A 17608-nucleotide genomic window follows, 5' to 3' on the forward strand; every position below is an offset into this window, starting at 1 on the left:
GAGAAGTAAGACAGGAAGTGAAGCTCGTCGCAAGGTTTGGCTGACACTGCACAGGCGACATTTTGTACTTGAGCGACGGGTTTGACAGCATCGGGCCGGAGGAAAGCGTCAGGTCTGGTCTGCTGAGGAGGATTCCTGCCAGGTAAATGGGCGATGCGTCACGTAGTAGGCCTCAAAGGAAAAGTGCCTTGTTGATGCTTCCTGGATGTCACTTTGTGAAATAGGAAGAAGGAGGTTCACTTTCACCAGCCCCTTATCAAGCTTTTGCACTATTTTGCGGCAAAAATTCAACACCAAACCCAGCAAAGGTTGCAGGTCAGAGGGCATATTTCACAAAAGTGGCATTTAAAGTAATAGCTGTTTATTTCAAACACAGAAAATTTTTATGTTTGTATTATTTATAAGACTTAAGAGTTTTATTGCTTTTTTAAATTGCTTTATTTATTTTAGCCCCTGTATTTTATTAACTGACTTGACTTGGCAAATTAACACTTAATAGTGATGAATGCATGAATCTATTTTTAGTTACCAAATATGATTCCTTGCCAGATTAAGAGTTAGTCATATTGTATATGTTCTTTTATTGATTTTTATGACCATTCATATTGCCATTCATATCTGATTTACTATTAATGGTATGTTTTATATTTTTATCCAAAACACACACACAAATTATGTATTATTGTATTATTTTCCATTGTCATTGTTTTTTTAAATGATTTAATTATATTTTAAAAATTGACATCATTTGGCTAACTACTGCTTAATAGTGAGGCATGCGGCATCCACTTTTAGTTACCAACTACGGTTGCTTGCCAGATGAAAGGTTGAAGAAGAAGATGCAGACTTTTTCAATTGAAGGAGCTGACTTTTCGTTGCGTCTGTGCAGGAAGTCTCACCAGTGCAGTCACAGTCCTCGACCCGACGACGACAATCACATGGGGTAAGGACGGCGCTGCCTGTTTTTTCAATGACATCTCCACAACTCATCTTCTCAAACAGATATTTCACCTTTTTGGTTTTTGCAATTGATATAGTTAACGTACGAGATGCTTTGATACGTTTCCGTATTCTGTGCTGAGTCACGTTTAGTCACTTCCTGCTAAAACTCAATGCTTTAAATGAGATGGACATCAACTTTTGGAAATAGGAGTCTTGTTCCTAAGGACGCAATCGAAACTAATGTATCCTAAAAAAGCTCCAAGGCAACAGGAGTCCATTCATGTCACTGAAGGCATCGAAGGTAATTGTACTTTTTAAATGACATCGGAACAGTAATATGTGTTTATGAGCACTAAATGTTATACAAATCTATCATCTCCCTCACTTGGCTTGCTTTGCTTTTAAGAGACTAGGCCAGGGGTGTTCAAAATGCGACCCGGGGGCCATTTGTGGGCATCAACAGTTTTTTGTTTGGCCCACAGCACATTCTAAAAATATTATTTAACAAGAAAACAAAAAAACAACCCAACAAAAACACACCAACGACAAAAAATGGAAAAATCAGCAGTAATTCTACAACAGGGGTGTCAAACTCGTACCATGGAGGGCCGAGACGCTGCATGCTTTCTCTCCAACCAGTTTCTCCAGCAGGTGATTTGATTGATGAGCTCCTTCCCTCAAATTAGAGGAGGTGGTGATCATTAAAATCACCTGCTTTAGTGACTGGCTGGAAAGAAAACCTGCAGTGTCTCGGCCCTCCATGGCACGAGTTTGACACCCCTGTTCTACAAGAGTAAAGTCAACATATTAACAGAAAAAATGTGTAATCTAATTTTATAAGAATAACGTAATAGAACAAAAAAAATAAGGTCATTTTATTAGCATAAAGTTAAACTATTAAAGAAAAAAGACAATATTATGAGAAACAAACAAAACAACGAATAAATCACCATCTTACCAGCTGATAAGGGCAGATGCACAGTGGTTCTCAACACATTGGACTATGAAGAAAAAATAACAAGTCTAATTAGTGATGCCAACACATATGAGCAACTTAAAAGGGACCCATCCAGTAGGTATAAGAAAGAAATCATAGACTGTCTCCAAAAGTTAGAGAAGGAAGAACTAATTGACAGACAGATGTATCATAGGTTATACCCTGGGGAGGCTACACCATGTATCTATGGCCTTCCAAAAATTCACAAGGAAGGGTTTCCCCTCAGACCCATTGTCTGTAGCATTGACTCTACCACGTACAATGTAGCTAAATATGTAAAAACAGTCTTATCAACACTGATCATCATATAGAGAACACAAAAGTGTTTGTGGAGAGTATCAAAGACCTCAGATTGGAGCCAGAGGAAACTTTGGTGTCTTATCATGTGACTTCACTTTTCACATCTGTCCCCACCTCAGCAGCAGTCTCGGTGGTGAGGAAGAGACTGCTCGAGGACTCAACTCTGCATCGGAGAACAAAACTTAGTGCTGACCACATCTGCCAATTATTGGAAATTTGCCTTAACACTACATATTTTCAGTTTAGAGGGAAATTTTACAGACAAATTCATGGTTGAGCTATGGGCTCACCAGTCTCACCCATAGTGGCGAATCTGTACATGGAAGAGATGGAGAAACAGGCTCTCACTTCCTTCTCAGGGACAAAACCTCGGCACTGGTTTAGATACGTGGATGACACCTTTGTCATAATCAAAAAACAAGAAATTCAGTCTTTCACAGATCATATCAATGCGGTGGACACCAATATCAAATTTACTTGCGAGGACGCTAAAGAGAACCAACTAGCCTTCTTAGACTGCAAGGTAATTATAGGAGAGGACAGACAGCTACTTACAAAGGTCTTTAGAAAGGCCACACACACTGACCAATACCTGCTTTTTGAATCTAACCATCCACTACAACATAAACTAGGGGTTATTAGGACCCTCCAACATAGAGCGGAACAAATACCAACTAGTGATGAGGGAAGGAAAAAGGAGACACAACATGTCCAGAGAGCGCTCTCTACCTGTGGGTACCCACGGTGGGCTTTTAACAAATGTCAAAAGAAGAGAGTAGGGAAAGAAACCCAAAAACCCACAGAAGCAAAAAGGAGAGGAGTGGTAGTCCCTTATGTAGCTGGGGTCTCCAAAAAACTCCAGAGGATCTTATGGCAACACAAAATTCCAACCTATTTTAAACCAGTAAATACTCTGAGACGAAAACTAGTGCATCCTAAAGACAAGGCTCCAAACCAAAAACAACAACAAACAAAGCAATGTGGTCTATTCCATCCACTGTAAAGATGAGGAATGCAAAGAGCACTACATTGGGGAAACTAAGCAAATGCTCCAAAAAAGGCTTTATCAACACCGCAGGGACAATTCTAGTGGTCCTCAATCAGCAGTACATCTACACCTTAAAGCAACCAATCACTCTTTTGAGGACAGCGAGGTAAAGATTTTGGCCAAAGAAAACAGATGGTTTGAAAGAGGAGTAAAGGAAGCTATTTTTGTCAAACAACAGAACCCATCATTGAATCGGAATGGTGGTTTGAGGTTTAATTTGGACCCTGTGTTCAGCAGGTTACTGACACCAAAACCCACAGCTCTTAGTCATGCAAATGAGGTGGAGCCAGGGCCAAGCCAGAACAATAGATGCTAACTAGCCAGTATCAGAGTTGTTCATACCCAACTACAGGGAGCTACACTTCCCTTTGTTCGGAGGTGCTAATGGCAGGATTACTCCGCCCAGTCTTAGTGTAAGGAACCATAGGAGGAGGGTGTTGGCACACCAATTCCGCCCACTCTTACTGTATTTAAGGCCTAGGCTACCAGCACTTGTTAGTTCACTGACGAAGCTCTTCGGATGAGGAGCGAAACGTTCGACACTTTCTTCACAGAAGTACAGATGACGTCTCAAGAAGCCTTTCCCTCGAAAAACAACGAATAAAGTTATAATTTTTGGAAAATTAGGTTACAAAAAAAGTTATAATGTTATGAGAGTTGAGTCAAAATATAGGAATAAATTCACAATAAGGAGAAGAAAATTTAAATACTAAAAAAAATTTAAACACAACAGCAACAGCAGGAATAGTAAAAAGAGCAGTCATTTTACAAGAATAAAGTCTGTTGAGAATCCTACAGGAACAAGGGACTTTTTGACTGTTGTAAAAGGACTGGGTCCTGGGCATGACCATAAAAGGCATCTGGCGACGAGGTCATGCAAGTGACTGGAGGAGAGTGACGCAACCTCTTAATTGTCGCACGCGTTCAGGTACATTCTGGCCCAGAATGTTAGCACCTGTCTGGAGTCCCAGCCAGGGGTGACTGGCAAGGATAGGAATTAAGGTAACCACTTGCTATCATCGAGGAAAAGGCTTCTTGAGACGTCATCTGTACTTCTGTGTAGAAGGTGTCGGACGTTTCGCTCCTCATCCGAAGAGCTTCGTCAGCAAACTAAGAGACCCCCGCTACATAAGGGACTACCACTCCTCTCCTTTTTGCTTCCTGTTATTCACACCTACGATAAAAGGGAAGTGTCGCTCCCTGAATTGGGTATGAACGACTCTGATACTGGCTTGTTAGCATCTATTGTTCTGGCTCGGCCCTGCCTTCACCTCATTTGCAAGACTAAGAGCTGTGGGTTTTGGTCTCAGTAACCTGCTGAACACAGGGTCCAAATTAAACCTCAAACCACCATTCCGATTCAATGATGGGTTCTGTTGTTTGACAAAAATAGCTTCCTTTACTCCTCTTTCAAACCATCTGTTTTCTTTGGCCAAAATCTTTACCTCGCTGTCCTGAAAAGAGTGATTGGTAGCTTTCAGGTGTAGATGTACTGCTGATTGAGGACCACTAGCATTGTCCCTGCGATGTTGATAAAGCCTTTTTTGGGGCATTTGCTTAGTTTCCCCAATGTAGTGCTCTTTGCATTCCTCATCTTTACAGTGGATGGAATAGACCACATTGCTCTGTTTCTGGTTTGGAGCCTTGTCTTTAGGATGCACTAATTTTTGTCTCAGGGTATTTACTGGTTTGAAATAGGTAGGAATTTTGTGTTGCCATAAGATCCTCTGGAGTTTTTCGGAGACCCCCGCTACATAAGGGACTACCACTCCTCTCCTTTTTGCTTCTGTGGGCTTTTGGGTTTCTTTCCCTACTCTCTTCTTTTGACATTTGTTAAAAGCCCACCGTGGGTACCCACAGGTTGAGAGCGCTCTCTGGACATGTTGTGTCTCCTTTTTCTTTCCCTCAGCACTAGTTGGTATTTGTTCCGCTCTATGTTGGAGGGTCCTAATAACCCCTAGTTTATGTTGTAGTGGATGGTTTGATTCAAAAAGCAGGTATTGGTCAGTGTGTGTGGCCTTTCTAAAGACCTCTGTAAGTAGCTGTCTGTCCCTTCCTATAATTACCTTGCAGTCTAAGAAGGCTAGTTGGTTTTCTTTAGTGTCCTCATATACAACATGTATACCTGTTGATTATGACGCCATAAAATACCATAGTCTTTATTAAAGATAAATAATAAAAACAAGACATATATGGCCATTAAATGTTAAGAGAAAAAAGTAGTATTCTAACAAGAAAAAAGTCACAATTTGATGATGCTAAGCTTGTGATATTATAAGGAAAGTAATGTTATTTTATTGCACTGAGTTGAAATACAGTATCAAAGAAAAAGAACGTTATTTTTTGTTGTAATATTATGAGAAAACAAAAGAAATAAAGTTGGAATTTCTGGACAATTAGGTTTTAAAATTAAAAATATTATGGAAATAAAATTATAATATTACAAGAATTAGAAGGACGCTGAAATACTTGGAAAATGAAAAAAAAAAGGTCTGAATACTAATGGGCTTTTTCACATACAGGGGTGTGAAAAAGTGTTTGCCCCCTTCCTGATTTCTTTTTTTTTTTTTGCATGTTTGTCCCACTTAAATGTTTCACATCATCAAACAAATTTAAATATAAATATAATGACAACACAACTCAACACTTAATGCACTTTTTAAATGAAACTTTTTATGATTAAGGGAGAATACAATCCAAACCTCCATGTCCCTGTGTGATAAAGTGATGGCCCCCTAAAGCTAATTAGTGGTTGCCCCCCCTTAGCAGCAACAACTGCAATCAACTTGCAATGAGTCTCTTCCAGCGCTGGGGAGGAATTTAGCAGAATTGTTGTCATTCAGCCACATTGGAGGCTTTTCCTTTTTAAGGTCATGCCACAGCATCTCAATAGGATTCAGGTCAGGACTTGGACTAGACCACTCCAAAGTCTTCATCCATTCAGAGGTGGACTTGCTGGTGTGTTTTGGATCATTGTCCTGCTCCAGAACCCAAGTTGCTTTCAGCTTGAGGTCGCCGACAGATGGCCAGACATTCTCATGCTTCCATTGATCACAGCAAGTCTTCCAGGTCCCGAAGACCATCTCACTACCACCACCATATTTTACTGTTGGAGTGATGTTCTTTTTCTGAAATGCGAGATGTAATGGGACACACACCTTCCAAAAAGTTCAGACCACAGAGTGTTTTCCCAAAGGTCAGCCTTGGAGTAGGCGCTCAAACACTCGCATTTGATGTGGCGTCTTTTGATGACATTGTGAAGGAAAAACATCCATCCTCATGGAAATGATACCACCCCGACCTGCCCCTATCTAGATGAGCGCAACCCTTGTGTACACCCGCCTCTTTGTAAAAAAAAATAAAAAGCAGGCTTCGCTAGACATCTTAAAATGCAGCTCTGCCATCTATCAGCCAGCTGCAGACATGGGAGCTGTAAGTTTGATTGTCTTGTTTTCCTGCATTAAATAGGATGCTAACCTTGCATGATGCTAAAATGTAATGCTAGCGAGCACTGCAGCTATTCTAGCATTGCTAACGTTTGTGCCCTCCTGTCCCGCTCCTTTAGTGTTACTACATTTTATGTGATATACGGCATCTATTACGTTGTGCTGTAGGGTCGGAGATGACAGCGGGCCAGGAAGGCTGAGTCGCAGGTTCTCCCGCTTTAGCGGCAGGCATCATTCCAGGGACGCTGCCAGAGCACCGCCTCAGCCCAACAGATCTCCAGCGCCACCGGAGCGTCCAGCTCAACAAGGTGCGTTCTCTCTAGCTTGCGAAGATCCTGGGTTAACAGTATACCACATGAAGTAATCATCCTTGAATCAGAAAGGAGCATGCTAACGAACTGATAACACTTTTCTGTACAATGAGGTCTACACTTTATTGAATGATATCCTAGCCAACTTCTGCTTTCCGTTTGGTTCTGTAAGATGACAGGGTTCCTTTGCCAGACCCTGTTCCGCCACCAGCACCAGCTCCACCCCAGGTTCCATCACGGGCTCTGCTATCTCCACCTCCTACCCTGGCCGTCAAAGCGCATCCCAAACGGCCGGACAGAACCACCAAGCCCAAACTGCCACCTCGGCCTCCGTGCAAGGTGTTCAGTAGTTGTGAGCACGGCTCTGCCGTGTTACAGGTACAAAATCTTGTACAGCCTACAGAAGCTGAGAAGATTTCAGTGACTAAATTGTTTGCTCTTTACAGGGTTTGGATGCTTTTCGGGAAAATTACGTCCTGTGTGATGTCGTGTTGGTCGCGGGAGACAGTCAGGAAAGGTTCCCAGTGCACAGAGTCATCATGGCATCATCCAGCGACTACTTCAAGGCTATGTTCACAGGCGAGTTATCTATGAAGGTCCCTGCAGGTATGGATGGTTCCTCTACCGGGGCGTCATCGCGTCCTACTCTTATCCACTTTTTTGTTCAGGAGGCATGCGGGAGCAGGAGATGACAGAGATCAAGCTGCACGGAGTCACTAAATCGGGTTTAAAGAACATTCTGGACTTCATCTACACGTCCAAAGTCAACCTCGATATGAGCAACCTCCAGGACACTCTGGAAGCTGCAAACTTCCTGCAGGTCATGCCCGTTCTCGCCTTCTGTAATCAGCTTCTGAGCAGCGAGGTGAGCCTCTGCGTGCCGTGTCGCATTCTAGGGAAACCTGTGGGATAGTAACTGTAGCTTCCATCCCCTTAATGCTGCAGATCACGGTTGATAATTGTGTGGAGGTGGAGAGCATTGCTTCTGACTTACTTCTGGAGGATGTGCAGAAGAACATTGGTGAGGAACGAGAAGCCGGGCTTTCTATATTTACAGAATACTAACTTCCTTAGCTTCGCTGCTGACACTTTTTCCTTTAGCTGAGTTTGTGAGCCACAACCTATCGGCGATGGTGCAGTGCGGTCGCCATCTGCAACTCTCAGAGAAGACCATCACCGGCGCTCTCGCCAGCAACTCTCTGAAGGGCTTCTCTGAAATGGAGCTCTACCACATCGCCAAAGGGTGGCTGAGTCACGACCCCGCCAAGCGCAATTCATCCGTCTTTGCACTGATGCGTCACATCCGCTTCCCGCTGATGAGCCCTTGCGAGCTTATCCACATCTCCCAAGAGGAGGAGGAAGATGAACAAGACTCCCTGATGCGTTCAGACACCTCCTGCGTGAACCTCCTGCTAGAGGCCAGCAACTACCAGATGATGCCCTTCATGCAGCCGGCTCTGCAAAGTGAGCGCACGCAGATTCGCTCGGACGCTACGCACATAGTGGCGCTGGGAGGCGTGATGCGGCAGCAGCTTGTGGTGAGCCGCGAGCTGAGAATGTACGACGAGAACACCGGCCACTGGAGAGCCCTGAAGCCGATGGAGGTGCCTTGCTACCAGCACGGCGTAGCTCTCCTGGGCGGCTTCCTTTTCATCGTTGGAGGTGAGAACGTCACGGCGGCCGAAAAACAATTCAATTTTGACCGCTTTGCTGTTGATTTCCTGGCTTCTCAGGTCAGAGCACTTACGACACCAAGGGTAAGACGGCCATTGACAGTGCCTACCGCTACGACCCGCGCTTTAATGCGTGGCTTCAGATTGCTTCGCTCAACGAGAAGAGGACCTTCTTCCACCTCTGCGCTCTGAAGGGAAGATTGTACGCAGTCGGCGGCAGAAACGCCACAGGAGAAATAGGTGAGTTGCTTTTAAAGACTCACGCAGGTCGCCGTCAGTTTACGACCATGTTGCGTTACAACCGATGTGGCACAAGTTAACCTGGACGACACGCTTAGACAAGAAGCATCTGTTGTGGACATACGCCGAGTACAGATAACAACGACCGCTTGAATATGACATACTCACCATTGAGAAAAGAGACTTTTTTAAAACCCTTTTCTAAGGTTTTCAGTCTGTAAAACGTTTTTCTCTGACATAGAGGCTAATGACGTCTCAACTTCTCTCAACCATAACGTTTACATTATAGAGTCGCAAAATATCAGAGCAGTACTGTCACACTTTTCAGCACGGTCGCAGTAGTACGGGGGTGTCCAAACTTTTTTCAGCGAGGGCCACATACTGAAAAATGAAAGAAAAAAAATGCATCTAAGCTTTGTGATATAGTTGAAAAAGCCTATTAGTATGAACTTCTATTTTTGTTCTTTTTTCCTCACTTTTGCTGTTGTTTATTTCTAATATTTTATACTTTTATGTCAAATTTCAACTTTCTTCTTAGATAATCTTTGTACATTTTCTTTAGTCAAAATATGATAAGACTGAAGTAATATTAGGGAAAGAAAGTCATAAGTACGAGAATAAAGTTGTAATAGTTGGAAAAACAAGAAAAATTACAAGAAAAAAAAAGTCAAAAATGAAAAAAAAACTTAAAAAAATTTTTTACGGCAATAAATTTGAAACATTACGAGAAAAGTCACAATTTTACACGCAGGAGTGTGGTGATCATGTCATACTCTGCTGGCAAACATACATCAGAGCTATTTTTAATGTTATCGGATTTACTGTATATTGCTGATTTATCGGTAGAACATCATAATTATCATGCACCCCTCATTTCAACATTGTGCTGCAATTATTATTAGTTATTTTTCCTCATAATATTACAATATTATTCTTGTGAAATTATAACTTTTTCTTATTAGATTAAAACTGTTTTCTTAATATTTGGACTTTATCCTTGAAAAATTACTTTTTTTTCATTTTCTTATTAAATTGTATTTTTAGAATGTGAAAAAAACAGCCGCGTGCCACAAATGGGCCACAGGTTGCACTTTGGACACCCCTGATTTACAGTATGCTCATTTACTCGTGCTCTGCGTAATTGATCATCAAGCCCATACACATCAGGATTTACCCATGCAAACCTAACCTGCCGTGATTTGGTACGCTTTCGTAAAGTCAAACGGTTGCAAAGTGTGTAAACAACGACTACCCTTTATCGCCTCGTTTCATTCATCCAAACTTTTTTTTTTTTTTTTGGGTTTATTATATTTAAAACAATCTACACCAGCCACGGTGGAGTGCTACAATCTGAAGAGAAACCAGTGGACGTTTGTGAGCAACATGATGGAGTCTCACTACGGACATGCTGGGACAGTCCACGGAGACCTGATGTACATCTCAGGTAATGCTTCTATTAGTGACAGTGTAGGAACCTAGCCTGGGAATGGCCTATACTTGCTGTTTTCAAATGACACGGTGTCCAAACTTTTTCCAGCGAGGGCCACATACTGTAGAGACAAACACACGTAGATATGCTAAGGAGTTATAGACAGCGGTGCCCCGGTTAACGACATTAATCCGTTGCAGAAAATCCGACTCAAACCAAAGCGGACTCTAACCAAAGCAAATTTTCCCATAGAAAATAATGTAAATCCAATTAATCTGTCCCAAACTTCTTAACACAAAACACATTTTATAGATAATAGAGTTTAACATGCAGAAAACTATGCAAAAAAAAGATTGAAATGACAACTGAACATTTAACATCACTTTTACCTAGTTTTGTTGGAAAAAAAACACCAAACCATCAATTAATGAAATAACACTAAATAAGCAGACTGACTAAGCTTGCAGACTAAGCTGCCACAAACATGCTACAGTAGGTTTGAATGCTTCTGTTTTGTTGTTGGAAGGAGAAATGAGTGTTATGGATGCAAAATGAGACAGGTAGAAACACCCTCAAGTGTCTCACTCGATGTACCCCCGGGTTGATAAACTGTTACGCAGGAACTGGAATAGATGGGTGTGCATCGCAGCCAATGACAGAGACATTAGACAAGTATCGCAAGATTTCATCTTGGCCACATGATCCAAGATGGCAGCATACACAAACCGGACGGTATTTTGGACTCTCAACAAGCAGTCGAACGCAAAGAATTTTGGTCGTTAACTGAAAAACGCGCTAACCAGGGCGGATGTGAACCGAGGTACCACTGCATATTTCAAGAAAAAACTGCATCTCATATTTGTCATATAAGTGAAAAAGCTTATTATTAGGGTTGTGAAAAATAGACCGATGCGACCAGATATCTGGTTTGACAAGCGAGAGATGCGGCTGCATTGTTAAGATAAGAATCAGCAATAAATCCTTTGATTAATTGACTGCAGAGACCTGCACCGGGTATCGCAGAACTAGCAACCAGTTGACAGACTCTTAAACGCAAGAGCCTGGGCTGCCGGTGAAACGATTGTCGCACATGTTCTGTAGCTTAGCTCGACTGAAGACATGAATGGATTTTAACAGCATTAGCAGCGCTAGCCAGTGAGCAACTAGCGAGAAATCTAGCGAACAAAGCAAAGCAGCTTTCTTTTCAGCTCAAGCCGTTAGATTATAGACCCGCCCGTTGTCTCTTAGATGGGAAATAATGGTTCAAAAAATATTAAAATTGGTTAAATGAGTAAAAACGCTATAGGTTGTTTGTCTATATGTGCCCTGCGATTGGCTGCTGACCAGTCCAGCGTACCACCCTGCAGTCAGCTGGAATAGGCGCCAGCATAGCCCCACAACCCTAGTGAGGATAAACAGCATAGAAAATGGATGGATTAAAAATGATTTCAAACTCCATTTCTAATTTTCATGCATTCATATTGTGATTCATTCAACACCGTCACGATACTTTCTGGCATCAAATCATGAAATAACGGCATGAACTGCAGTAGAAAAGCTACCATGAACTACAGTAAATCAAAAAGCAGGCTAAACAAGGATGGACTCCGACGTGAAGCAGACTCGTGACCCACAAACCAGACTTTAAAAGTTCCCCCTTTTATTTGACCTTTTTGTCGAACCACTTCCTGTTGCACAAGCGCACTCTCGCAGGAGGCGTATGTATAGTATGCGCCTCGCGCAGGAAACAGGTGTCTGCTCAGAGACCAAAGTTCCATCTGTCGCACTGAAGAACGGCAAACACGTACATTTTTTGTAACATCTGCAGCTGCTACCCGTGTGCTTAGATCAAGTAATACACAACATACAGTACACACACACACATACGCATGAGTACAGCCCTCACATTTCATTCACCAAGCATTTTTATGATGGTATATCTTGTCAAGAGACAGTACTACAAAAAGTAAACTTAGTAATATACTTTGGAGTACTCAGTGTACAGCTTCTCTAGCAGTATAGATTTACTGTCAACACACAGACATTACTGTGTAAATATCTGGCAAAAGGAGGAGCAAGATAATTATGTCTTGCCTACTCAAGCATGGACGTGGAAACGTGCACGAATGCTGCCGGCAATTGGGAGCTGTGGTTTATTGAGGTGAAACATGAATGATAATGCATGTCAGTAAGGAGATAATTGTGTCTCGTTTACAGTCAAGCATAGTTGTGGTAGCGTCATTGGTTGGGGATGCATGAGTGCTGCCAGCACTGGGAGAGCTGTGGTTTATTGAAGGGAAACAAGAATTCCAACACTTGTGTACCAAGATGACTGTGTCTTGCCTACAGTCTAGCATGGTGGTGGTAACGTGCGCAAATGCTGCTGGAACTGAGGGAGTTGCGATTCGTTCAGAGGAAACCTGAATTCCCACACAAGTGCGTAGCAAGATTATTGTGTCTTGCTGACATTCTTTAATGGTGGTGGTTGCATCATGGTCTGGAGATGCATGAATGCTGCCGTTACTGGGAGAGTTGCAGTTTATTAAGATGAATTCCAAAACATGTGAATAGCAAGATAACTGTGTCTTGCCGAAAGCCTTGCATAGTTGTGGTAGCATCATGGGTTGGGGAATACATGAGTGCTGCCAAGACCGGGCGGGCAGCGGTTTATTGGGGGGAAACATGAATTACAATACACGTGAGTAAAGATAAATGTGTGTTGCCTACAGTCTAGCATGTGGGAGCATCATTGACTGGAGCATGCATGAATGCTACCAGCACTGGGTGAGATGCGGTTTGATGAAGGAAACCATGAATTTCAACACGCCTAGAGTCTTGGATGGTTGTGGTACTGTCGTTGGCTGTAGGATGCATGAGTACTGCCGGCACCGGGGGACCTGCGGTTCATTGAGGGGAAACTTGAATTCCAACATGTGAGGAGCAAAACAATTGACAATCTTGTCGACAGTCTTGCATGGTGGTAGTACCATCATGGTCTGAGGATGCACGAGTGCTGCTGGCACTGGGGGAGTATACTGCAGCTCCCAGTCCCGGCAGCACTCGTGCACATTACCACTACCATGCTTGACTGGAGGCAAGGCACAACTATCTTGCTACTTTCTTGTGTTGCTGGAATGTGAAGGCTCTACTCACTTTTGTGAGAGATACTGTAGATGACAACATGGCTTCACAGTCTTGAAAAACTGCACGATATTCAGCAGCGACCGACTTTCAATTCAAGCACTTGTGTAAATGTGCGTATTTCGTGAGTTAATGTGTATTGGCTACTGCCACATATTGGGTTAGCACAATAATGATGCGTTGTTTCCTATGATGTCCCAAAGGTGGCATCACCCACGACACCTTCCAGAAAGAACTGTGGTGCTACAATCCGGCATCTGATGCGTGGAGCCGGAAAGCCGACATGATGGAGCTGCGTGGCCTCCACTGCATGTGCACGGTGGGCGACAGACTCTTCGTCATGGGCGGCAACCACTTCCGAGGCAGCAGCGACTACGACGACGTGCTGGGCTGCGAGTACTACAGCCCCGCCGCCAACCAGTGGACCGTGGTGGCACCCATGCCGCGGGGCCAGAGCGACGTGGGCGTGACCGTCTTCCAGGGTCGCATCTACGTGGTGGGGGGGTACTCGTGGAACAGCAGGTGTATGGTGGACATCGTGCAGTGCTACGACCCAGAGGGCGATGTTTGGGACCGTGTCTTCAACGTCTTGGAGCCTCTGGGGGGGATCCGAGCCTGCACCATGACCGTTCATCTCCCGGAGGGCTCGGTGGACGATGCTCAGATGCAAGAAGGACCGTTGCCTACAGCCAAGAACTGACGCTGTGCAGGAGGACAGAGCAAGGGGGGCAACAGAACATCAAGCGTCAACCTGAGATAGGTCAAAACTGAAAGCTAAATTAGGACAAATGAGCCCAAGGGAATGTGGCATTTGACTCTTTTCTAATCCCCCAATCGCTCCATTCCGGGAATGGAAGCCATCACGACGCTCTGCACCATCGCACAATGCAAGTTGTTGAAAAGCAGACTCATTCGTTTCAGATGCTCTCATCAGCCACGCCCTCTCCTGGCCTACCAATCAGCTGCCCTCCTGTGCTTCAGTCGCTGGACGCCATTTCTAGCCTCATTTACTAGTGAGGTCCCATTCCCACCCTTTCCTCACAATGCGAGGTGGTTAGCATTACAGTAATCCCTCACCACTTCGCGGTTCCAATGTTGTGGCTTCACTTGTTGAGCAAAAATCCAAAAATCTGCATACTTAAACAAACGTACATATGTTTTGTCCAAATGACCAATATAAGGCATTATAAAGACGCATTATAATATGTTGATATGTAGTACAGTGTTCCCTCATTTATTGCGGGGGATAGGTTCCCAAAATTGCCTGCAATAAGTGAAATCCACAAAGTAGACAACTTCATATTTTTAGATATACAGGGGTGTGAAAAAGGGGTGCCCCCTTCCTGATTTCTTTTTTTTGCATGTTTGTTACACTTAAATGTTTCACAACACAACACAACTGAACACAAAATGCAGTTTTTAAATAAAACTTTTTATTATTAAGGGACAAAAAAAAATCCCAAACTACATGGCCCTGCGTGAAAAAGTGATTACCCCCCATTAAAACATAACCTAACTGAGATGAACTAAGATCTATCAGTGTGGAAAAGGTTATAAAGTCATTTGTAACGCTTTGGGACTCCAGCCAACCACAAATGCCAAAACATGGCACAGTGGTGAATGTTCTCAGGAGTGGCCGGCCAACCAAAATGACCCCAAGAGCGCAGCCACGACTCATCCAAGAGATCACAAAAGACCTCACAACAACATCCAAAGAACTGCAGGCCTCACTTGCCTCGGTTAAGGTCAGTATTCATGACTCCACCATAAGAAAGACACTGGGCAAAAACGGCCTGCATGGCAGAGTTCCAAGACCAAAACCACTGCTGAACAAAAACAACATTGAGGCTTGTCTCAATTTTTGGTGATCCTCAAGACCTTTGGGAAAACACTCTGTGGTCTGACGAGACAAAAGTTGAACTTTTTGGAAGATGTGTGTCCCAATACATCTGGTGTAAAACAAAAAGAACATCATAGCAACAGTAAAATATGGTGGTGGTAGTGTGATGATCTTCAGGACCTGGAAGACTTGCTGTGGTCAATGGAAGCATGAATTCTGCTGAAGGAGAATGTCGGTGACCTCAAGCTGAGAGCAACTTGGGTTCTGCAGCAGGACAATGATCCAAAACACACCAGCAAGCCCACCTCTGAATGGATGAAGACTTTGGAGTGGTCTAGTCCAAGTCCTGACCTGAATCCTATTGAGATGCTGTGGCATGACCTTCAAAGGAAAAGGTTAGGGTTAGGGTTAGGGTTAGGGTTAGGGTTAGGGTTTAGGGTTAGGGTTAGGGTTAGGGTTAGGGTTAGGGTTAGGGTTAGGGTTAGGGTTTAGGGTTAGGGTTAGGGTTAGGGTTAGGGTTAGGGGTTAGGGTTAGGGTTAGGGTTAGGGTTAGGATGGTTAGGGGTTAGGGTTAGGGTTAGGGTTAGGGTTAGGGTTGGGTTAGGGTTAGGCTTTTGGAACAAAAGTCCACCCCCCCAAAAACCGGGGAAGCGGCACAAGCACGGGCCTACCTCCAGTTCAAACCCCCACCCCATTATGAAACCAAACATTGTGCTAGTGCTCTCGTGATTAGGCTTTAGTGCTCTTCGTGCATGTGGTGTCATTCTATTCCTCGTTCGTTCTGTCTCTTCGCTGTCCTCAGCGGAAATTATTTCGCTTCTGTGGCCCTCTTGGCTACACAGTGCATTCATTTGGCTTCTGCGGCTCTCTGGCTACGCAGTGCAATCCCCCGATGTGTGTGGCTCTATTTGCTTCGCGACGTTTCGACTTATTTTAGTCTTCTTCAGGCAGCCCAAACACACATCCCCCAGACAGAAAATATCATGGCACCCCCTAGTACTACTCGTTGCACTTCTTGTGCTTAATATATTGCCACCGCCTTCCTTGCCTCTGACGCCACAACCACCAAGAGCTTCCTGCAGAGCAACACTGTCCATACTTTGGTCTGGTCCTTTTCCACCAACAGGTGTTCCAATCCTGGCTTACTAGCCTTTTCTAACAGGTAAGTATTTTTCCTTTTAATTTCTGCTATATGGGTCTATTTCCCTTTCCATTTTTCTAATTTTCTAACAGGTGAGTATATTTTCCTTTTCTCTGTTTTTTCATTGTCCTCTTTTTACAGGTGAGTAGTTTACTCTTCCCCTGACCAAATCCAAATGACCGCCCTGTAAGTTTTGGTCTCTATTTATAATGTGGCTCAATCGCTCCCTCTAGTGGGGCTCCAATTGACTTGCTGGTCCTCAAGTCAGCATTTCCTGAAAAAATGTTCTCTCCCTATCAGGTCTGCCATCCACCTTCATCCACATCCCGCCGTGCCATCCCATCCCCACTCCCCCCTCCCAGTCCAAAACACCCCCCCACCCTTCACCCCACCCCATTATTTCTAACTTTCTGGCCTTTTAATTTGTCCAATTTGGCCTTTATTTCTTTAATAATTTAGGGTTCCTCCAAACCTCCGACTTGATGGTATAAGTCCCAAAACACGTGCTTTGCATGCCTCCATCCTCCAAGACCTGATGTTGTAAGTCCCAAAGCACATGTTCTGTATGCCTCCGGCCTCCAAATTAGGGTTCTTACCATTTAGGGTTCTTTTTCTATTCCAATCAGGGGCATTTATCCTTAGGGTTAGGGTTAGGGTTAGGGTTAGGGCCAGGGTTAGGGTTAGGGTTAGGGTTAGGGTTAGGGTTAGGGTTAGGGTTAGGGCCAGGGCTAGGGTTAGGGCTAGGGTTAGGGTTGGGGATAATTTCACTTAGGGTTACCACTGATTGGGGTTAATTTCACCTAGGGTTACGACTGGTTAAGGTTAGGGCTTAAATTAGGGGTTAGGGTTAGGGTTAGGGTTAGGGTTAGGGTTAGGGTTAGGGTTAGGGTTAGGGTTAGGGTTAGGGTTAGGGTTAGGGTTAGGGTTAGGGTTAGGGTTAGGGTTAGGGTTAGGGTTAGGGTTAGGGTTAGGGTTAGGGTTAGGGTTAGGGTTAGGGTTAGGGTTAGGGTTAGGGTTAGGGTTAGGGGTTAGGGTTAGGGTTAGGGTTAGGGTTAGGGTTAGGGTTAGGGTTAGGGTTAGGGTTAGGGTTAGGGTTAGGG

General features: G+C 43.8%; 1 protein-coding gene across 3 annotated transcripts; it reads left to right on the forward strand.

The window, feature by feature from the left end:
• Positions 1-15756, forward strand: si:rp71-68n21.9 (kelch-like protein 9). Of its 3 annotated transcripts, none has more exons than XM_054788268.1 (11): positions 1-142; positions 890-943; positions 6902-7041; positions 7217-7422; positions 7491-7650; positions 7713-7909; positions 7990-8065; positions 8146-8706; positions 8778-8957; positions 10288-10401; positions 13731-15756. In XM_054788268.1, the coding sequence occupies exons 2-11, from the start codon at positions 939-941 to the stop codon at positions 14225-14227; spliced, it is 2136 nt and encodes a 711-aa protein (XP_054644243.1). In that variant the 5' UTR covers positions 1-142; positions 890-938; the 3' UTR covers positions 14228-15756. The 3 variants fall into 3 exon arrangements, with proteins under 3 accessions (XP_054644243.1, XP_054644244.1, XP_054644245.1); XM_054788269.1 differs by having other exon boundaries at positions 7491-7623; XM_054788270.1 differs by having other exon boundaries at positions 7217-7383.
• The last annotated feature ends 1852 nt before the right edge of the window (positions 15757-17608 follow it).

The sequence above is a fragment of the Dunckerocampus dactyliophorus genome, chromosome 9, assembly GCF_027744805.1.
Source record: "Dunckerocampus dactyliophorus isolate RoL2022-P2 chromosome 9, RoL_Ddac_1.1, whole genome shotgun sequence".
Lineage (NCBI taxonomy): Eukaryota > Metazoa > Chordata > Actinopteri > Syngnathiformes > Syngnathidae > Dunckerocampus > Dunckerocampus dactyliophorus.